Source organism: Chiloscyllium punctatum, chromosome 11, assembly GCF_047496795.1.
Source record: "Chiloscyllium punctatum isolate Juve2018m chromosome 11, sChiPun1.3, whole genome shotgun sequence".
Lineage (NCBI taxonomy): Eukaryota > Metazoa > Chordata > Chondrichthyes > Orectolobiformes > Hemiscylliidae > Chiloscyllium > Chiloscyllium punctatum.
In genome coordinates this window covers 48,721,505-48,744,622 of record NC_092749.1, presented here as the reverse complement: position 1 = coordinate 48,744,622, position 23,118 = coordinate 48,721,505, and the positions used below count along the sequence as shown (strand labels likewise).

Below are 23,118 nucleotides of genomic sequence, written 5' to 3'. Positions count from 1 at the left end.
AGAAATTCTGAGGTGAGGAAAAGTAGGATATGAGGAGAAGGATATCATTGTTTTGATTGGATTCAGCCAAGGCTACTTTGCAGTTGGTAATGTTTCCTGTGTTGTCTCCTGTGAATTACAGGATAAAAGGCTATCCCTCTCCAGCTGGTTAATGCCCGCTGCTCTTGTGTATAACCTGCTCTTGGCAAGGGAGAAAGAACTGTGTTATTGAGTGTGATTTGATGCGATTTGAGCAGTGACTGAGTCTGATTTAGTTGGAAGATATGGTATTTGAGGGGGCATTCACTGAGCTTGCCTGCTTATGTAAGATCATTAAACATCTTGCAACTCTACATTCGTTGCATTGACCTCCATATCTGTCTGTTTCCACTCCCTTCTCGATCTGTGATTGTATGCCATCTTGACTCCCTCTGGAAAAGGTAGACACTTCTCCTTTCCACCACCAATGTAACACTGGAAAACATCAGCTCCCATCCACTCCTATGTTCACCTGTTCTCTTTTTCAAAAGTCACTTAAAGCTTATAACCCTTTTAGCTTATAGTGAAATAACTCCATAGAGGCCAGCATCCTGTCACCAAGTCACTATTTACACTTGCATAGTATTTGACATTAGTCTCGCTTCCTCAGAGCCAGCTCTGAGCGAACAGAACCTCTGATGCTCCTGTTCATTTTTTTATATATCTGTCAAACACAAGAAAGAATACATTTGACAAAAATGCTTGACTAGTGAGCCTCCCAGCTTGAATCCTCTTGTGATGGGAGCAGAGATTAGCGAATCAAACATCCAGGTCAGCATGTGATCCGGGACACTATCAACAGCAATGTTAAAATAACTCCACAGAGGCCAGTATCCCATCACCAAGTCCCTCTTTATTTACACAAGTAACACTGATCCATCTCCCTCAGAGCCAGCTGTCAGAGTGAACAGAACCCCCAACATTCACGTTTTTTTTTTCCCCATGTCGTGTGTGTGCAGGTGTGAGACACAGTGAAAGACACAAGGTGTTCAAATCTTTATTCACTTTCCACCACCAGGAAGAAGAGAAACACCCAAGTGGCCAGTGACCAGCAGTGCCCTTGACATCAAAGGGCAATGCTGCATGATCAAATAGTGAGGGGGAGGGATGCTCTTGTTCATATCTCTAGGCGCTCTGGATCTAGTTAACAGCCCCACCCATGGAACTCATATTCCAAGATGTCCACCAGGCTGACCTTGTTACAATCACAACATTCCTCCCCCTCTAAGTCCAGGGAAGTAGGCCTTTTTTTTATATATAGCCTCTCCTGGGATGTTTTCACACTGGGTCTGGTTCCTCCAACTCTGCCTCAGATACAGGCCACTTGTACCATACTGTAGCCCACTTCTTGTGCCCAGAACGTTAGAAGAAATTCATCCTCTTCTTCAGCTGGTAAAAGTGTTGGGCTACGACATCCGCCATGGCCGTCTCAGTCCAAGGTTTCTTTAATGTTAGATGGAGGGAGAGAACCCACACTTTCTGACAGCCTCTAACTGTTCTGAGGGCCGGGTATATTTTGCTCCTACCTCATTCGTGAGTTTGCAGCTTTCCTGTGGTTGATGTGCTTGTTCAATAACTGCCTCACCTACCCAACTTTGTACGTTATGGAACAGCGACCATGCCTCTTGCCCATGCAGGATAATCCCCGAGGTTGCAATGGTAAAAACTGGATTAGTGGTGCTGGAAGAGCACAGCAGTTCAGGCAGCATCCAACGAGCAGCGAAATCAACGTTTCGGGCAAAAGCCCTTCATCAGGAATAAAGGCAGTGAGCCTGAAGCATGGAGAGATAAGCTAGAGGAGGGTGGGGGTGGGGAGAGAGTAGCATAGAGTACAATGGGTGAGTGGGGGAGGAGATGAAGGTGATAGGTCAAGGAGGAGAGGGTGGAGTGGATAGGTGGAAAAGAAGATAGGCAGGTCAGACAAGTCAAGGAGACAGTAACTGAGCTGGAAGTTTGAAACTAGGATGAGGTGGGGGAAGGGGAAATGAGGAAGCTGTTGAAGTCCACATTGATGCCCTGGGGTTGAAGTGTTCCGAGGCGGAAGATGAGGCGTTCTTCCTCCAGGCGTCTGGTGGTGAGGGAGCGGCGGTGAAGGAGGCCCAGGACCTCCATGTCCTCGGCAGAGTGGGAGGGGGAGTTGAAATGTTGGGCCACGGGGCGGTTTGGTTGATTGGTGCGGGTGTCTCGGAGATGTTCCCTAAAGCGCTCTGCCAGGAGGCGCCCAGTCTCCCCAATATAGAGGAGACCACATCGGGAGCAACGGATACAATAAATGATATTAGTGGATGTGCAGGTGAAACTTTGATGGATGTGGAAGGCTCCTTTAGGGCCTTGGATAGAGGTGAGGGAGGAGGTGTGGGCACAGGTTTTACAGTTCCTGCGGTGGCAGGGGAAAGTGCCAGAATGGGAGAGTGGGTCGTAGGGGGGTGTGGACCTGACCAGGTCGTCACGGAGGGAACGGTCTTTGTGGAAGGCGGAAAGGGGTGGGGAGGGAAATATATCCCTGGTGGTGGGGTCTTTTTGGAGGTGGCGGAAATGTCGGTGGATGATTTGGTTGATGCGAAGGTTTGTAGGGTGGAAGGTGAGCACCAGGGGCGTTCTGTCCTTGTTACGGTTGGAGGGGTGGGGTCTGAGGGCGGAGGTGCGGGATGTGGACGAGATGCGTTGGAGGGCATCTTTAACCACGTGGGAAGGGAAATTGCAGTCTCGAAAGAAGGAGGCCATCTGGTGTGTCCTATGGTGGAACTGGTCCTCTTGGGAGCAGATACGGCGGAGGCGGAGAAATTGGGAATACGGGATGGCATTTTTGCAAGAGATAGGGTGGGAAGAGGTGTAATCCAGGTAGCTATGGGAGTCAGTGGGTTTGTAAAAAATGTCAGTGTCAAGTCGGTCGTCACTAATGGAGATGGAGAGGTCCAGGAAGGGGAGCGAGGTGTCAGAGATGGTCCAGGTAAATTTAAGGTCAGGGTGGAATGTGTTGGTGAAGTTGATGAATTGCTCAACCTCCTCGCGGGAGCACGAGGTGGCGCCAATGCAGTCATCAATGTAGCGGAGGAAGAGGTGGGGAGTGGTGCCGGTGTAATTACGGAAGATCAACTGTTCTACATAGCAAACAAAGAGACAGGCATAGCTGGGGCCCATACGTGTGCCCATGGCTACGCCTTTGGTCTGGAGGAAGTGGGAGGATTCAAAGGAGAAATTGTTAAGGGTGAGGATCAGTTCGGCCAAACGAATGAGAGTGTCAGTGGAACGTTGGGGACGTCTGGAGAGGAAAAAACGGAGGGCTTGGAGGCCCTGGTCATGGCGAATGGAGGTGTAGAGGGATTGGATATCCATGGTGAAGATAAAGTGTTGGGGGCCAGGGAAACGGAAGTCTTGGAGGAGGTGGAGGGCATGGGTGGTGTCTCGAACGTATGTGGGGAGTTCCTGGACTAGGGGGGATAGGACAGTGTCAAGGTAGGTAGAGATGAGTTCAGTGGGGCAGGAGCATGCTGAGACAATGGGTCGGCCAGGGTGGTCAGGCTTGTGGATCTTGGGAAGGAGGTAGAACCGGGCAGTGCGGGGTTCCCGGACTATGAGGTTGGAAGCTGTGGGTGGGAGATCTCCTGAGGTGATGAGGTTCTGTATGGTCTGGGAGATGATGGTTTGGTGATGGGGGGTGGGGTCATGGTCAAGGGAGCAGTAGGAAGAGGTGTCCTCGAGTTGGCGTTTGGCTTCAGCGGTGTAGAGGTCAGTGCGCCAGACTACGACTGCGCCCCCTTTATCCGCTGGCTTGATGGTGAGGTTGGGATTGGAGAAGAGGGATTGGAGCGCTGCGCGTTGTGAGGGTGAGAGGTTGGAGTGGGGGAGGTTGCAATGCCAAGCTTTGACCCCTGAAGTAAACTGTCTCTCTTGCTGAGAGGAATCTTGTTTCCAGCATTGATGCTCCACCTCTTTCTCCCCCCCAACTCTACCCCATTGGGGTTCTGGAGAGATCAGATTTAACCTGGTGCAGAGTCTTTGCAAATTGGTAACTCTCCTGGAGCTGTTCCTGTAGTTGCATGAAGGGTGATTTGACAATCAGGACTGTTGGTGTCAAGTGAAGCTGTGAGCTATTTCTTTAAGTCTGGCTTCAAAGTTTGGACTGCGCTTTCCACCAGACCGTTGGATGATGGATAATATGGAGCTGTCCTTGTATGCCAAATATAATTTAGGCAATATATGAATTCTTTCATGGTAAATGAAGGCCTGTTGGCTGTGACACTTCCTGGAGTCAGATTATTGCAAAAGATATTCACTGCTTTTCTATCTTTGTCCTCATGTTTGACTAATAAGCCCTGCACACTGGGCGTCCACAATGCCTAAGAAGATTGATCCCATGAAAGAGCCGGCACAATCAACATGTAACCGAGTGCATGATTTGCCTGGCCGTTCCCATGAATGGGGTGGGGACTGGTTCTGCAGGCAGTAATATTTGTCCTTGTTGGCATTCTGGCCACCGTCCCACCAACATAGCTATGTCTGCATCCAATCCTGGTCACCAGACATAACTTCTCACCAATATCTTCATTTTGGACACTTCTGGGTGACCCTTAGTGGAGTTCAGCCAGTATCTGTTAGTGACCTTTGCTCGGGACTATCTTCCTCCCCATAATAAAATGCCATCCTCTACAGCGATCTATTCTTGCTGGCTCCTGAAAGATTTCAATTCTGGTTGTGATGACTCATTTGTTTCCCCCGTTACCATTTGTTTTTGTTTTGCTAGGACTGGATCTTTTTATGTCTACAGTATGATACTCTCAGTGGTGACTGGAAGGTTTAAAACCAGAACTGACTCTTCTAGTGGCAGCATCACCAGTGATGTGTCTGCCGTGGGAGGCAGTTCAAGGCACCCGAATTTGCTACTTTGCCTCTAATTTGTAATAGTATACACTTAGAATGAGAGCCCATCCCTGAATTCGACCTGAAGCTATGGGCCTTGTCTTCTTTGAGTAGCCATAGCAGAGGTTTGTGGTCTGTTTACGATTACAAATTTACATCCGTAAAACATTCTCTCACCAAAGATGACTGCTCTATGTGGGCATACTTGAGCACCGAATCAGCCAAAGTCCTGGATGCATATGCTGTTGGGTGTTCCTCTTCATTGGGCCATCTGTGAGCAAACACTATCCAATATCATAAGGAGAGACATTGCATGTCGCTACCAGATCCTGCTCTTTGGGTGCCACCATCTTAGATGATGATAGCTGCTTCTTCACTTCCCTAAAGACTACGTCTTGGCTGTGAAACCATTCCCAAGGCTGACCCTTTATCAATAGCAGATGGAAAGGTGCCAGGATGGAGATCAGTTTACATGTGAACTTTCTGTAATAATTCACCAGCCCAAGAAAGTAGTAAGCCACAGCATCTTTGGTCATCCTCACTTTATCTTTCAATGGGTGTAACTTGCTCTTGTTGGCTCTGTAGCTCAAGTGGGTCACTTGAGAGTGTCCGGAACACATTTTTCCCTCCTAAGGCATACACCCATTTTGGAGAAACATCTAAGGACTATTTCCAAATTCTCTAAATGCTCTTTATTAGTCTTTCCTATTATTAGCAAAGTCAGAAGTCACACGACACCAGGTTATAATCTAACAGGTTTACTTGAAATCGCAAGATTTGGCGAGCTGCTCCTTCAGGTGATTTCAGATAAACCTGTTGGACTATAACCTGGTGTCATGAGACTTCTGACTTTGTCCGGCACCGACGTTGCCACAACATGGCAATTATTTACATTTCATCCAGATAACGGCCAACCTGCGGTAGACCTTGTAAAATGTTCTCCATCATCTGCTAAGAATGGCACAGGCAGACAATACACCAAATGGCAGTCTCATATTGTTTTGAACCTTTTATGGGTATTAATTCTAACATACCTTTTGGGAATCCTCATCTAACTGCAATTGCGTGTGCGCATGGCTCATATCCAGCTTCATGAAGGAAACCCCCCCCCCCACCCACCCCAGTTTTGCATACAAGTCCTCTATGCCCAGGATTGGATATTTATCCAGCTGCAAGAAATGGTTTACTAATTAAAATCCCCACAAAGGCAAAACGACCAGTTGGTACAACTGGTGCTGACAATTTTGCAAACTGTACTGGCTTGATGATTCCTTCATTTTCCAGTCTCTTGATTTCTGTTCCTACTTTTACATTGCAAGGCAAATGGCACAGGGCAGGGCAGGCAAAATGGCGGAATTGCTTCCTGGTCAACTGTGGTAGTGCTTATTTTTCCCCAGCACCCATGCTGTGTGTGTGCAGGTGTGAGACACAGTGAAAGACACAAGGTGCACGAATCTTTATTCAAATTTCCACCACCAGGAAGAAAGGAAACACCCGAGTGGCCAGTGACAAGCAGTGCCCTTCACATCAAAGGGCAATGCTGTGTGATTAAACAGTGAAGGGGAGGGCAGGGATTAAATCAAGATCGAATTGGAGGGGGAAATAATGCACTCCACTCCCTGCAGCACCCACCTCTGCCTGAACAACTCCAGGGTGTTGGTGGAGACTGCGTGCTGCTCCTCCAAGGACACCGGGGCTCTAACGTAACCGCAGAAGATGGGCAGGCAGTCGGCCCTAACGATCCAGGATGTCTATCCTTTCCTTTTCTTACAGAACTTCTGACACTCCTTTTTTTTTATTATTAAACCCCCACACTACCACCTAACCGTGGTAGTGGTTATATTTTTCCACTGCACCCATATTGTGTGTGTGCAGGTGTGAGACACAGTGAAAGATACAAGGTGCACAAATCTTTATTCAAATTTCCACCACCAGGAAGAAAGGAAACACCCGAATGGCCAGTGACAAGCAGTGCCCTTCACATCAAAGGGCAATGCTGTGTGATCAAACAGTGAAGGGGAGGGCAGGGATTAAATCAAAATAGAGTTGGAGGGAGAAATGATGCACTCCACTCCCTGCGGCACCCACCTCTCCCTGAACAACTCCAGGGTGTTGGTGGAGACTGCGTGCTCCATCTCCAAGGATACCTGGGCTCTAACGTACACTGCTGTTTATTTACTTTTCTTTTTTGTTTTTTTTAACCCCCACACAACTGCCTAACTGCAGTAGTGCTTATTTTCTCCCCGGCACCCATGTTGTGTGCACGCAGGTGTGAGACACAGTGAGAGACGCAAAGTGTCCGAATCTTTATTCCATTTCCACCACCAGGAAGAAAGGAAACACCCGAGTGGCCAGTGACAAGCAGTGCCCTTCACATCAAAGGGCAATGCTGTGTGATCAGTGAAGGGAGGGCAGAGATTAAATCAAAATAGAGTTGGAGGGGGAAATAATGCACTCTACTCCCTGCTGCACCCACCTCTCCCTGAACAACTCCAGGGTGTTGGTGGATACCGCGTGCTCCTTCTCCAAGGACACCCGAGCTCTCAGGGTGTCTATTTTTTTTCTTTTTTTTTTCTTTTTTCTTTTTTCTTTTTTTTTCTTTTTTTTAAATTTAACCTCCACACTACCGCCTAACTGCGGTAGTGCTTATTTTTTCCCCAGCACCCATGGTGTGTGTGTGCAGATGTGAGACACAGTGAAAGACACAAAGTGCACAAATCTTTATTCAATTTCCATCACCAGGAAGATAGGAAAACACCCGAGTGGCCAGTGACAAGCACTGCCCTTCTCATCAAAGGGCAATGCTGTGTGAGCAAAACAGTGGAGGGGAGGGTAGGGACTAAATCAAAATAGAGTTGGAGGGGGAAATAATGCACTCTACTCCCTGCTGCACCCACCTCTCCCTGAACAACTCCAGGGTGTTGGTGGATACCACGTGCTCCTTCTCCAAGGACACCCGAGCTCTCAGGGTGTCTATATCTGTCAGTCAGGGGTCCCTGACTGGACCATGTTAACAGCGCCAATCAGGGAACTTATAATCACTAGGTCCAGCACCTCTGCAGCAACAATATACATCCTTTTTAGAGTTCTCGGCTAGTTTCAAATAATGTCAGTGACTTACCAGTTTTGACCATCTGCTAATGCATGCAACTAATCAACAGGATTTTTTGCATGGATTGCAAACATAACACAAAATGAGGAGGCTATATCAAGGTGCTGTAACAAATCATGCAGTATGATTCTCTGGCCTATTCAAGGGCATTTGCCAAATTAATTCCCTGCTATCTTGTGAAGCTTTTTCTGAATTCAGCCTCAGTAATTAAAGTAGGAATCTCTGGATATCATAAAGCACATCGTGCCAAAGGCAAATAGTTTTATTTTGTTGAACAGCCCAAATAAAAGGATATCAGTGTTAGAACATGGGTAATACGAGGTAGAATCATAGTACACTGCTTCAACAAACCCAAACTCAAATTTGCACCGACGTCCCAGCTCCAGACAATATCCTGACAATTTCTGCAGAAGTCCTGTTAATGATTCCTCTAATTGTAATTCTATAATTAATTAGTTTAGTTGGCAGTTTTCTCCTAACTTGTATTTGATTTATTCAGTATCAAAACCTGGAGTGCCGAAAATAAGTAACAACAGGGTGACAATATGTTCCATTGCAAAAGTCTTGAAATCATTTTGATTATTTATTTTCAAAATACTTTCTCAGCTAGCATATTTGGATTAACATTTTATAAAACTTAAGTGAAACAGACAATGCTATGAATGCATCTTAATTTGAACTTTTACACAGGAAAACATGGCAAACAAAGCACACATTCATTAAAAATAAATAAAGAAGCAGTCGATGTTCTTGAGCGTGAAATTTTTTTTTCTTTCATGGGATGGTGGGGATTGCTGGCAAAGGTCAGCGTTTGTAGCCCATCCCAAACTGTCCTTGAATTAATTGGCTTGCTAAATAATTTTAAAAGGCAGTGTTGTGAGTTTGGAATCAAGTGCAGGCAGGACCAAGTAAAGGGCTTTAGTGAATCAGATGGGCATTTTTTTTTAAAAAAACATCAATGGTAGTTCTCATGGATACCAAGACTAGCTTCATGATCTAGGATTATTGATAGTATTTAAATTTCACTAGCTGCCACGGTGGGGATTTCAACTCCTGTTTCCTGGGCATTGGCTTGGTCCTTTTGGACTACAAATTTAGTCACGTAACCACTCTTCCACCATCTCCCAAAATCCCTCAAATAGCATTAAACGAATTAACCCCTGCATTTGGAAAAAAATGAATACTCAGATTCTAACTGTTAGAACAATCAGATAACGAGGAACAGAATATATACAGAAAAGACATTAGAAATAAACATAAATCATATTGTTCTAAGATGCAACATTATTTCCATAAGTCACCTCAAAATGAAAAAGGAAGAAAGAACGATGCTTAATTCAAGTCAAAATACAAATTTTCTGCATCTTTAATTTATCATATCAAATACTAATGTATTTACCAACACTATATTCAATTATTTAAACATTGTCTTGCAACTTTCCAAATGACATGTTAATGTAGGCTGAGCAGTTGAATTGTTGTAAACTTAGTATACAAAAACATTGCGTCAAATGATATGAATTCATAGGACCCTCAAATTGTCGTTAGGAGGCTAAGTTTATGGCATTTTCCACAGATGGTTAGAAGGCATAATTTTCATTCTTAGGTACAGATATTCTTGAAGGGTGGAAGGTAAAAAGCATTGTTTCTTTGAAATTTTAATTCAACCAGACATTGTGAAATGTAAATTTTATGCTACAGTGCAACTCTCTCTTTAAAATACCTATGGCTCAAACTCTACAATACAGATTGCCATCAGCACTTGTGGATATTTTGTCTTTTGTAATTCTGGTCTTGGTAGAGTAACATTGATCATAAAACTCAATGCAGATCTTTTCATCATAATTTATCTCCAACAGCATATAATTTGAATATAGTATGTTTTAATGGTTACGTTTGCATTATACATAAAACGATAGCTGTCTTTTGAATGCACAATTGGAGTTTTTTCTGTCTGTCACTGCAATTCTTATTATGTATAATTTATAAAGATTTTTAACTTTTATATGTCAACTTTGAGCTATATCTTCCTGTAACTACAGTCTGTGCTATCTTCTTTAATTCACAGAGAGCATATTTTATTATGAAGATGAATTTCTACAATGAAATGGCTGTCAGGGTAAATAAATCTCCCTCATTATTCAACAAATGATGGCATCAAAATGTGCTCTAAATATGCTTTTATGCTATATTTGCTAATCTAAATCAGAAGCAAAGTGAGTATCCATTTGGAAAAGTGCCAACTTCTTTCATTTAATATAGTTCAGACAAAGGAATTCAATTTATAATATAAATTGTTCTTAGAAGTATATTTCTATATAGCAAGATGGTTTATAAATGTAACAGAATTTAACAAAGTGTATGGTTGAGTTTTAATAATGTACTGGTATATGTTATTTATTGATGCATTTCTTTGTCACCATTATGCCATCTTGTGGGTACCAAAAACAGTAGATATGGTTTGCATTTTGCAACTTTAGGAAAATATATACCGTTTATTGCTGGCAAAAGGGATTAGACTAGTTTAGGATATCTGGTTGATGCGGACAACTTGGACTGAAGGATCTGTTTCCGTGCTGTATAACTCTGATTCTATTATTACTAGACCACTTACCACATTATCATCATGTGCATCAGGAGATAAAACCAGATTGACATGAACATTAGTATTTACTCTGAAATATGGCACTGCTGAGACTTGTCAGAACAATATTAAATGGGTTTCAAAAAATCAGCTCAGATACAGGAATTGGTGTCTAAAGTGAAATTCAATACTTGGGAATCTTGATTATGAAACAACATATTAGCATACTAACATAGTATACAGTATAGCTGAATGTTAAAATGCCAGTTTTGACTCTCATTTCCTAATTTTGTGAGGCTTTGGTGTAACCTGAAATGACTGGGTTTAAGCATAGAGAATAGTTAAAACCAGGACAGAAGGTAAGTTAGAAATGAAATCATTTTGTCTAACAAGTGGACCTTAACTGAAGAGTATAATTGGTGGAAGCCTGGAAATCAGGTCTTCTGCCAAGTCTGAGTATGAGATCCCAGTACCATTTAAAAAGAATGGCATTGCATAGCCTTGGTTATGGAGAGAGATAGGTGCGCACAACAAGGAAGTTTTTACAATTGGGGGAAGGGAAATTACGATGCTGTAAGACAGGATTTGAGGAGCATACGTTGGGAGCATAGGCTGTCAGGGAAGCATGTCTTGGAAATGTGGGACTTTTTCAAGGAGCAGATACGACGTGTCCTTGATATGTATGTACCGATCAGGCAGGAAAGAAATGGTCGTGTGAGGGAGCCTTGGTTGACGAGGGAGGTTGAATGTCTAGTAAAGAGGAAGAAGGAGGCTTACATAAGGTTGAGGAAACAAGGTTCAGACAGAGCAGTGGAGGGATACAGGATAGCCAGAAGGGACCTGAAGAAAGGGATTAGGAGAGCTAAGAGAGGGCATGAAAAATCCCTGGCGGATAGGATCAAGGATAACCCCAAGGCATTCTATGCGTATGTGAGAAACCTGAGAATGACGAGAACGAGGTAGGTCCGATCAAGGACAGTGGTGGGAGACTGTGTATTGAGTCGGAAGAGATAGGAGAGGTCTTGAACAAGTACTTCTCTTCAGTATTTACGAACGAGAGGGACCGTATTGTTGAAGAGGAGAGTGTGAAACGGACTGATAAGCTAGAAGAGATACCTGTTAGGAAGGAAGATGTGTTGGACATTTTGAACAACTTGAGGATAGACAAGTCCCCCGGGCCTGACGGGATATATCCTAGGATTATGTGGGAAGCAAGAGAGGAAATTGCAGTACCGTTGGCAATGATCTTCTCGTCTTCACTGGCAACTGGGGTGGTACCAGGGGACTGGAGAGTAGCAAATGTTGTGCCCCTGTTCAAAAAAGGGAATAGGGATAACCCCGGGAATTACAGGCCAGTTAGTCTTACTTCTGTGGTAGGCAAAGTAATGGAAAGGGTACTGAGGGATAGGATTTACGAGTATCTGGAAAGACACTGCTTGATTAGGGACAGCCAGCACGGATTTGTGAAGGGTAGGTCTTGCCTTACAAGTCTTATTGAATTCTTCGAGGAGGTGACCAAGCATGTGGATGAGGGTAGAGCAGTGGATGTAGTGTACATGGATTTTAGTAAGGCATTTGATAAGGTTCCCCATGGTAGGCTTATGCGGAAAGTCAGGAGGCATGGGATAGAGGGAAATTTGGCCAATTGGATAGAAAACTGGCTAACCGGTCGAAGTCAGAGAGTGGTGGTAGATGGTAAATATTCAGCATGGAGTCCAGTTACAAGTGGAGTTCCGCAGGGATCAGTTCTGGGTCCTCTGCTGTTTGTAATTTTTATTAATGACTTAGAGGAGGGAGTCGAAGGGTGGGTCAGTAAATTTGCAGATGATACAAAGATAGGTGGAGTTGTGGACAGTGAGGAGGGCTGTTGTCGGCTGCAGAGGGACTTAGATATGATGCAGAGCTGGGCTGAGGAGTGGCAGATGGAGTTCAACCCTGCCAAGTGTGAGGTTGTCCATTTTGGAAGAACAAATAAGAATGCGGAATACAGGGTTAATGGTAGGGTTCTTGGTCAGGTGGAGGAACAGAGGGATCTTGGGGTCTATGTACATAGATCTTTGAAGGTTGCCACTCAGGTGGATAGAGTTTGTAAGAAGGCCTATGGAGTATTATCATTCATTAGCAGAGGGATTGAATTCAAGAGTCGTGAGGTGATGTTGCAGCTGTACAGGACTTTGGTTAGGCCACATTTGGAGTACTGTGTGCAGTTCTGGTCGCCTCACTTTAGGAAAGATGTGGAAGCTTTGGAGAGGGTGCAGAGAAGATTTACCAGGATGTTGCCTGGAATGGAGAGTAGGTCGTACGAGGATAGGTTGAGAGTTCTCGGCCTTTTCTCGTTGGAACGGCGAAGGATGAGGGGTGACTTGATAGAGGTTTATAAGATGATCAGAGGAATAGATAGAGTAGACAGTCAGAAACTTTTTCCCCGGGTACAACAGAGTGTTACAAGGGGACATAAATTTAAGGTGAAGGGTGGAAGGTATAGGGGAGATGTCAGGGGTGGGTTCTTTACCCAGAGAGTGGTGAGGGCATGGAATGCGCTGCCTGAGGGAGTGGTAGAGTCAGATTCATTGGCGACCTTTAAGCGGCATTTGGATAGGTACATGGATGGGTGCTTAATCTAGGATAGAAGTTCGGCACAACATCGTGGGCCGAAGGGCCTGTTCTGTGCTGTATTGTTCTATGTTCTATGTTCTATGTTCTATGTTCTATGTTCTATACACTGTCCATTAATACCAGCATGAAACAGCCTAACAAGCAGACCTTAGAAACTCCGTGAAGGCATTATTTTCCTCCGGGACATTTTTCTAAATTGGTTTTGAAATAGGAGGAGGATGAATGTTCTTCCTAAACCTTCAAGCCTACTGCTAACCTTTCAATAGCTGTTTCTAAATGTCTTCCATCTTCTTTTGGGCTTGACATTACTAGCATGGTTTCAAAGGTGAATTGAAGGATACCCCTCCTTCCCCGGTGCTGAGCTGTCAGTAATTTCGTTCCTTTCTGGGTGAAACTTAAAAATTGCCCCCATGTGGTTTACCTGAAATATGTGAATTGCTGTCATGTAAAAACTGATAAAGAAATTAATATAGTTCAACAAAATCAGTTGGGAACATATGCCATGAAACATGAAGTGTCATTTTCTATAGATTATAGAAATTATTGTTTATGTGCAGAGCATTCTGGGGAGCTTTAATGTGATTGTCTTGCAAGCAGCAACCAAGTTTCAAGGTAAAGCTGCAGTTAGCCACTACTTTGTCATCGATGGAACGTTTTGCCGAGACAACAATACAAGAATAGTTGTTGAAGTCAAAAATCAAATTAGAAGTTTGCCCCCCAAGTATAACAACGCAAGAGTTTGAGAATAGGCTGAACAGCTTGGCCTTCAATTTAATTTGGAATTTCTTTAATGTTCAGAGAAAGAAATTGTAAATAGTGGTTAGTTAATTATACTCTTATACTTGAAGAAATAAAGTTGTTAATTTTTACTTTTATATAATTCTTGGCTACTCAAGGTTTTACACATTACTGCACAGGATAAATCTTTTCTGTGTTGCTGGTGTTAAATTAAGCAGGAGAGTTTACCCCGTGTTCGTAACACTGTGAAAAATATTTTACTTGGTCTTGGCTGTGCCATGAAATATTTGATGTATATGTTGTTTTAAGAAGGATGGAGGGAAAGATGATAATGCTAAGTGGGAAAACTCATCCTTCAAATCACCCATCATATAAACATATGTTAAGCATGGATTTCTGCTGTTCTGTCTAATGCAAGAAAGTGTAACATCGTGATAAATACTCGGCAGAAATTGTTTGAGACAAACTGATAATGGAGACAAAGTTCTTTCCAAGTTCCTGCAATCTCCTGCCAAGACACTGGCAGATTCTAAGTTCCTTTGTAAAGGGTGACATTTCCAGTAGAAGAACTTTGTCTGACCAGTGGATTCTAGGCTAGGAAAATTGTAGCGGATATTGGTCACTTGTGTTTGAAGGTTCGTGAAGTAGAACCACAATGGATTTTCCTATCTGTTTAAGAATCTAGTACCTTCCTATTATATGCACATGAGGTGCCCTGAACACACGGTGATGGTCCAATGATGGTTCAATGTTAGCAGCAATCCTTGTGTAACTGCAAAACTTGCATCTTGAGAGTCAATATTTGACCCTCAATACCCTTTTAATTTTGGTGTTTTGCATATTGACTCAGCAACATTTTGTAATTCAATTTTTATTTCTACAATTTGAAATACCAGTTTCATAGATTAAATGTCATTACGGTTGTAAGGCATTGAGTTGGTTGGTTTTAGACTGACATTACTTAATGAACAATCTGCATAATTGATTGGATGATTCAAAAGATCACTTACAGCTGACCTTTGGAATAGGATATGCTTTGCTGTTGAGATGATGTTATCTGCTGAGTACACATTTGTTTCCATTGAAATTTTCCAACAAGTATTAATCAATGACAATAGTTTTGGCATACAAATAACAGCTCAAAACTAAATATCAATATGTGCCTAGAGTAATATTGGAACAAGTTGAAGTTTCAAACATCTGTGTTTGAAATAATTAAAAAAGCCTTTCTAATTAATTATATTTCATTTACAACTGTTATAATCCAGAAAAAGACTCTTCTACTCCCAGAAGCTGTTACAATCCAGTTAGGAACTAGTAATTTTAGTTGTATTAATATTTGATTAATTTCTATGATTTCATATTGCACTGAGAACAAAGCCTTAAGATTCACAGTTCTAAATGAACAAAACTTTAATCATTCAAGAGTTGTCAAAGCAAATAGTCAGCATTCATATCTCAGACTCTTAACGTATAGGACCAGCGCAAGGTTAGCATAAATGCACAGGTCATGTGTAATCAACTGCACATTAAATGAAAGTCCCTGGACTTTGTTGAGCCTGAAATCCTTTTTGCACTCAGTATGAACTGATCCTGGACTTTCCTCAGCCTCAACTCTCAAGCATTGCAGACGATCATTTGCTGCTTAATTTTTAAGGAACAGTTCTATGTATTTCTGGTGAACCCCAACTGCATGGAGTTGGCTTTATAAACTTTGCATTATTTTAATTGAATTCATTTAAATTCCACCAGCTGGCTTGCTGGAATTTGTACCCATGACCTCAAAGCATTAACGGGATTATTAGACCAGTGAAATTACCACTATGCCATTGACTCCCGATAATCATGTGGTACTTCAGCTATTTTATCTCTCTTGTTTCACTCTCATCGTCTTGGCTCTTCCCTTTTTTGAAATTGTTTTTACCCTTCCTAATAGCCAGGTAGAATTCATAACACATCAAGGATTTGAGCAGAAAGTTATTTTATAAATTATCTCATACCTGATTTGTCATCTGCAACAACTACATCTCTATAGTGGTTTTTAATATAATGAAATTTCGCAAGCTGCTTCACTGAAACATTATAATGTGTTTCAAAATGTCTCAGTGAGCCATATAAGAAAAATTGGGTCAAATAACCAAAAGTTTGGTCCAAGAGGAATGTTTTAAGCAGTGCCTTAGATAAGGAAAGTGAGATGTCGGGAGACTTTTTCAGAGCTTAGGCACCAGACACCACTGGTGGAAAGATTCATTCTGACCTTCTGCACCTGCCTGATTTTCGAGTGCAAATATCTCTGAAGACCAAAGACTATTACAAAGATACAGAGGTGTGAGGCTTTGGGTAAATTTTTAAATGAAGCTGAGAATTTTAAAATTACAATGTCACTTGACCAGTAGCCAATGTAGGTCAGCAGGAACAGTGGTGACAGGGGAACAGGACTTTCATATTAATGTCATTTGCAGCAAAATTTTGATGTTCTCAAGTTTATGGAGAATAGCATATAGAGGATAGCTAGTAATGTTTTGAAATAGTCAAGTCTAGAGATGGCAAAAGCATAAAAAGATTTCAACATAAGATGAGCTGAGTTGTGGTTGAAGTCAGACAATATTTCATAGGTGGAAACTGAAGATGTTGATGAAGGCAAGAATATGAGTTCCGAACTTTCAATCAAATGTGACAAAGGTTACAAACAGACTGGCTTTAATTCAAATAATCGACAGGGAGGAGGCAGGAGGCAGGAGTCATTACCTAAGGAGTGGATTTTGAAGTGGAGGCAGGAAAACAATGATGTCAATCTTTCTAAAATTTAATTGGAGAAAATTTCTGCTCATCCAGTAGTGGAAAACATAATTGAAAAGTCAATGAAATACTACTATACCTCTAGATTCAAACTGTAATTTATTGAACAACAATAAAACAACAAGAAAGTAGCAGTAATTAAGAATTAGCTCAATAATAGTAGTCTAGCCTCTGTCAGAAGCACAAGGTTCAAATTTTCATTTTATGTCTTCAACACATGTTCTAGTTTAAAGAAAAATATTCTCCAATCAACCTATTCAGAAATGTTATCATACACCTCTGAAATGGGTGGGATTTGAACCTCAGCTTCTTGATGCTTAGTTGTGGTAGTGAGAGAACACTGCATTGTTAGTAAAGTTATCATAACCAGTTCAGTTGGCGAGATGGCTGGTTTCCAATGCAGTGACATCAACAATGAAGGATCAACTCCTGCACTGGCAAGGTTAAACGTAGAAGAGCAGGAGCAGGTCATTCGGTCCTTTGAGCTTACTCATGGCTGATCATCTGATTCAATAGATTGTCTTTTGATCCCTTTAGTCCCAACTGCAATACGCAACTTTCTCTTTAAATCATACAATACTTTGTCCACAACTACTTACTGTGGTCACGATTTCCACAGACTCACCTTTATCTGGATGAAGAAATTTCTCCTCATCTCAGTCCTAAATAACTTACCCATTCTGTGATCCCTGGTTCTGGACTCCCCAACCGTTGGGAATACCATTCTTACTATACCATTGTTAGTGTTGCTCGAATCTTCTAGGTTTGCATGAAATCTTCCTACCCCTCCACCACTCTCCCTGCCTGACACTACCCTCCCCCCCACCACCCCCCCCCCCCCCCACCCCCATTCTTCTGAACTTCAGCAAAAACTAATCCTAAACCTTAGCTGCAATAACTGCATTCCCTCTATAACAATAGCAATAGACATGAAGCTCCCACCTTCTCAACTTCGTCCTTCGCCTAAGGCTTGGTAACCCTCAAGTTAAACTCACCACCAGTCATCTTCTTGAATGACAGTGGCCCTAGGATACTCTGGGACAATAGAAATTGCATTGTATTTATTCCATCCTTGCGTCCAGCAACAGGTGCAAAGATGTTAAATGCATAATGATTGAGACCATTCCCTCAGCTATCTCCACCTCTTACTTCCCTGTCTCTATTCTACCTCTTCGTCAAATCCCTCGTACTGAAGCACTGAACTCTCAATTTCTATTGTATCTCCAATTTCTCCACATGCCTTCTCTGAGCTCACCTTGTCTGAGATCCACCTTGAACCTGCAGAGAACCTAACATCCTTTCCCGACACTATACTACCTGATATAAGCTCCAAGATCTCCATATCGCGTTTCCTTTTATTAGACTTGTATCTATCCCACAGTGCTAAAATGCTGTTGTCAGTGTCACAAAGGACACTTCATGATTTATGACAAATATACCCTATCCCTTCTCAGCTTTCTTTGACCGATGTGCAGCCTTTGATGAAGTTAACTACACCAACCTTGTCCAAAACCTCTCCACTGTCATCCAGATGTGAGAGTTTACACTGGGGCTCACTTCCAGGACTTACCTCCCCATTACAGCCTCTGGTCCGGGATTTGCCTACCATTATGACCTCCGGTCTAGGACTTGCCTCCAGGATTTACCTCCCCATTATAGCCTCCAGTCCAGAGCTCACCTCCCGGCCTCCAGTCTGGGACCCACCTCCCCATTGCTGCGTCCAGTCCAGGACTCAACTCCTGGACTTCAAGTAAGTTTAAAAAGTTAAAAGTTTAAATTAAAAACTCAGAAAAGAGGAGGAAAAAGAAGATTAAAAGAATGGGCGGAGCAGAGGACCTCCGGGTGATGCGTACTACTTTGCTGCCATTTTTATTCTAATGGGAGAGCTTTTCCAAAGACCCTTAACTGCATTAGCACTTCGTCTCCAAGTTCCCTCACCAGTTAGGGAAAGCAGGCAGGATAACACATCATTCTATCAAGATTCTGTGTGGAAAAAGATTCAGTTAGAGGGACAATGACATGGGCTACAAGAGTTCACCACGTGCCTTTTGATACCCTTCCTACAGTTACAGGAATGGAGGAGTAACCTGGAAATGTTGTTTCTTGAATCTGTCACTGTTATTCTGACATACCTGGAGATCCTACTGAAGGATCTGATTATTGCAGTGAAGTGATTTTTTTCCAAGGATGAGAGAAAGTGTTGCCTTTCCAGCCAAGCAAGCATTAATTTAAGTGGCTAAGCAAATCTTAAGAAGTGTCCACCCTGCAGCCTTCAAGTAGTGCACCAAGAGGATCCAGAGCTTCAGAAAGTTTAAATAGTGAGTGGCACAATTCTTTCTGGTGTTTTGGGCTTGGAGAAAAAAAGTTGATACCCTTCAAGTCCCTATTTGTAAAAACAAACAAACTATTCTGTAATAATGTATTTTTAGATTGTCAATAAAACTATACAATTCACCTTTGAGATAGGTGCTTATGAATTTTTTAAAAAGTCAATCAAGTATTTGTAATTGGTTTACTTGTAATTGTAGGAAAATAAACATTTGTAACTGAAAGTAATAGAGATTCTTGAGAATAACCGTATAACCAGGCTTTTTCTCGGGTACATTAGATGTCCTCTCAATCAAATTAGTGCAGGAGCATCCAGCTTTTTTTAAATCTCTGAATAAAATGTTCAAGCCAATTTTCCTTTGTCAAATTTAAATCACTTCAAATCAGGACACCTGAGTTCCAAACTACTATATTCTTCAATTTTGAATACATTTTTTTTAAATGGGAAGAGTACTGTGGTGCATCTCAACACTTCTACAATGCTGATTAAAGTAATGGGGAGAAAGTGAGGACTACAGATGCTGGAGATGAAAGTCAAGAGTGTGGTGCTGGAAAAGCACAGCAGGTCAGGCAGCATCCAATGAGCAGGAGAATCAATGTTTCAGGCATAAGCCCTTCATCAGGAATTCATCAAAGTAATGGTCAAGCTAACTTTCCAGGACTGAGGTAAAAGACACCCAACATCTAAGACAATGATATTTGAAATTGTCAGAACACTTGAATGTTGGGAACATTCTGACTGACAAGGTTTTTTGTCCAAAGCTTTGAAACTCTCATTCATGGTAGGTTTTCAGGTATTTTCCAAAACCCATTTGTCTTGATGAAGACACACAGAGGACAGGAAATTGAAATTTCCCTTTAGGCTGTCAATGCCAAGCTGAATATCAGAGGGTATACATATGTGGTCTTAAACCTCTTAATGACTGTGAAAAGATTGTATGGGTATATTTTTATACAGGAAATTTAAATTCGTCATGAGGATGGAACAGTTTTTCAATGACTTCCAACTCTAGAAGGACACAAAAGTCTAACCCACAGCATGCAAAACCATGAACCTTTATAAAACGGCGGTATAACTTCAATTGGCGTCCAAACTTTAGAAAAGTAAAGCTTCAGAGATTTTACTGAAAAGATTTAGGAGATTTATTTCAGGAATGAGGATATCAGCTATAAGTTACAGAAATTAGCATTGTTCTTCCAAGAGAAGAGAAAATTGAGAGAGCATGTGGTTGAGGTTTTCGAAATCAGGAGGGTCCCAGATGAAGACATCGAGAAAAGCTGTTGGTAGAAGATTTGAGAACTAGATGAGATAGATTTACGGTAAATTGAAATAAGAAATATAAGCAAGTGTAGGCTCTTTGGCCACTCGAGGCAGGCCTATTATGGACTATACCAAACACCCCTCAAACACATCAAGGAGATAGATAGCCTAGACCCTAACATTTTCTTATTTAAGGGAAAGTATAAGGTGCTGTGTTGATTGGTTACACTGCTCGGTTTTAAGCAAAACAGATTTTAGTCTAACTCAATAGTTAAAATACACACAAAAGAAAGAAGAATTGGAATAACATAACTTTCATTGGTTATGTAATGACTACACAACAACTGTTCCAATATGGTAATATCCCATAAACACCACATTGGCAAAGGCAAATTCAGTAAAACAGATTGTCTCAGAGGCAGTTCTGGTAACAGAGAGAACTTCAGCTTTTACCTGTAGCAAAGCAAGAGAGCGATGTAGCACTTTTCACAATGAGCTTCCAAAAAAAACCCAACAAATGCTGAAAGCTAAAGTAAAACCCTCGTTTTAAAAAGAAAACAATGTCTCACAAGCTGTTTACTGTATTAGGTTGGAGGAGACTGCTCCACCTATGACTCAAAACCTCTCTTTAAAAAGATCAGAACAAAATACACCTCTTAAAGCTATAGTATCGTAATAAGCGCTTCGATTCATAAGATTGTGGCAAACCTGATTGTAGTCTTAATGCCGTCTTCCTGTCTGCCTTTCTCCTCCGTCCACACCCATAACCCTTGAGATTCATGTCAATCAGAAAATCTGTCTGACTCAGTTTGGATTATATTCAATAACCAAGTCTGCACAGCTTGCTATGAAGATAATTCCAAAGACTTTGGCTTTCTGTGAGAAAGATAAGTTCCTGTCATCTTTTTCTTAAATTGGAGATACGTTATCTTGAAACTTTGCCCACAGTCCTAGAATTCACCCAGAAGAACAAATTTCTTTTCAGTTTCTGCCCTTTCAAACCTACTCTGAATATTATGTTTCAATAATATCATCCCTCATTCTTCTAAACCTAAGTTAATTTAGGCCCAATTTATTTGGCAGTTTAATTGACCAAAAAATTAAGGAGGATGCAAAAGAGAGATGACCCCTAAGGAGGTAATTCTGACTTGTTATGTAACTGTAAGACCATAAGACGGTGAAAAAAATAGGAACAGAAGTATGCCATTCAGCCCATTGAGCCTACTCCACCATTCATTAGAATCAATCAGACATTCCTCGTGTTTACTTTCATGTGTTTTCTCTGCAACCCTTGATTTCCCTACTGATTAAGAATCTATCTCAACCTTAAAATATACATGGTACTCTGTCCCCATAGCTCTCTATGGCAAGGAGTTCTCAAACCTTTGAGAGAAGAAATTTCTACTCATCTCAGACATAAATTGCCAACCCTTAATTCTGAGACTATGCCTTCCAATCCTAAACACTCTGTGAGGGGAAACATCCTCGCAGCATTCCTGTGATCAAATAAAATCCCTGTTGAGCCCCATAAGAATCCTGTATGTTTCAATGAGATCACCTCTCATTCTTCTAAACTTCACTGAGTTGTCTCAACCTGTTTAACCTTTATTCATACGACAATTTCTTCATACCAGGATCATCCTAATGAGCCTTCTCTAAACTGCATTCAATGAAATGATATATTTCCTTAAATAAAGGGATTAAAAATACAGATAGTATTCCAGCATTTTGTCTAGTTGCAATAAGACTTCCATACTTTTATACACCAAACCCCTTGAAATAAGAGCTAACATACCCTTAGTCTTCCTGATTACCTTCTGCCCCTGTGTGTCAGTTTTGCATTTGATGCCCAAGCACCCCAAGTCTTTTTATGTTGCTGCTTTGAGGTTTTCTTCCTTTTAAATAATACTCTGCTCTTTTGTTCTCCCTTCCAAAATAAACAATGTCATTAGCGAATTTTGAGAAGATTTGTAGCTCAGCTTGATGACAAGTAACAAAATTTGCCACGTCCTCAGAAACAAACCCAAACAAGCAGACACAACACAACCAAAAACTAAAGCCACATTACCTTACATCAAAGACATATAGAAATGACTTTCAGACTATTCAGACCCCTTGGCATCATGATAGCCCACAAACCATATAACACACTTAAACAGCGACTAATTAACCTAAAGGATCCATTAGATACCACCAGCAAAACTAACGTCACTTACAAAATACCATGCAAGAACTGTAAAGAACACCACATTGGACAAACAAATAGGAAACTAGCCACCAGGATACATGAACACCAATTAGCCACCAAAAGACATGACACACTATCACTAGTTTCCATACTTATTGACAAAGAAGGACACCACTTTGACTGGGACAATACACACATCCTAGGATAGGCAAAACAAAGACACACACAAGAATTCATAGAGACATGGCATTCTAACCAGAACTCCATCAATAAACACATCGACTTAGATCCCACCTATCTTCCCTTGAAAAAAAAATGGAAATGACATCATTCACCTTAAGAAACCAAGACCTATAAATAGAGAGGTGAGGCATACCACCAGCACTTCACCAGAGACTCTCACTGATGATATTACCTAGTCATGGTGTCGAAACATCTGAAAGCAAACCTTCTAGCTAAGTGAGCTAACTTACTTACTAAACAATGTCATATTTTCCCACATTGTACTGTATTTGCCAACTTTTTGCTCACTTACGTAACCTATTAAAATGCCTTTGTAAACTGTTCCCTCTCACAACTTGCCTTCCCACTTACGTTGTGTTGGCTACAATTTT

At 41.7% G+C, this 23,118-nt stretch overlaps 1 protein-coding gene across 2 annotated transcripts in view; it reads left to right on the top strand.

Moving 5' to 3' along the window:
- spata17 (spermatogenesis associated 17) overlaps nt 1–23,118 on the top strand; it is a 342,383-nt gene that overhangs the window by 20,913 nt on the left and 298,352 nt on the right. For both annotated transcript variants that reach the window (XM_072580768.1, XM_072580769.1), the window contains exon 4: nt 10,059–10,109. In XM_072580768.1, the coding sequence (XP_072436869.1) occupies nt 10,059–10,109 (51 nt within the window). The remainder of the gene's footprint in view (nt 1–10,058; nt 10,110–23,118) is intronic.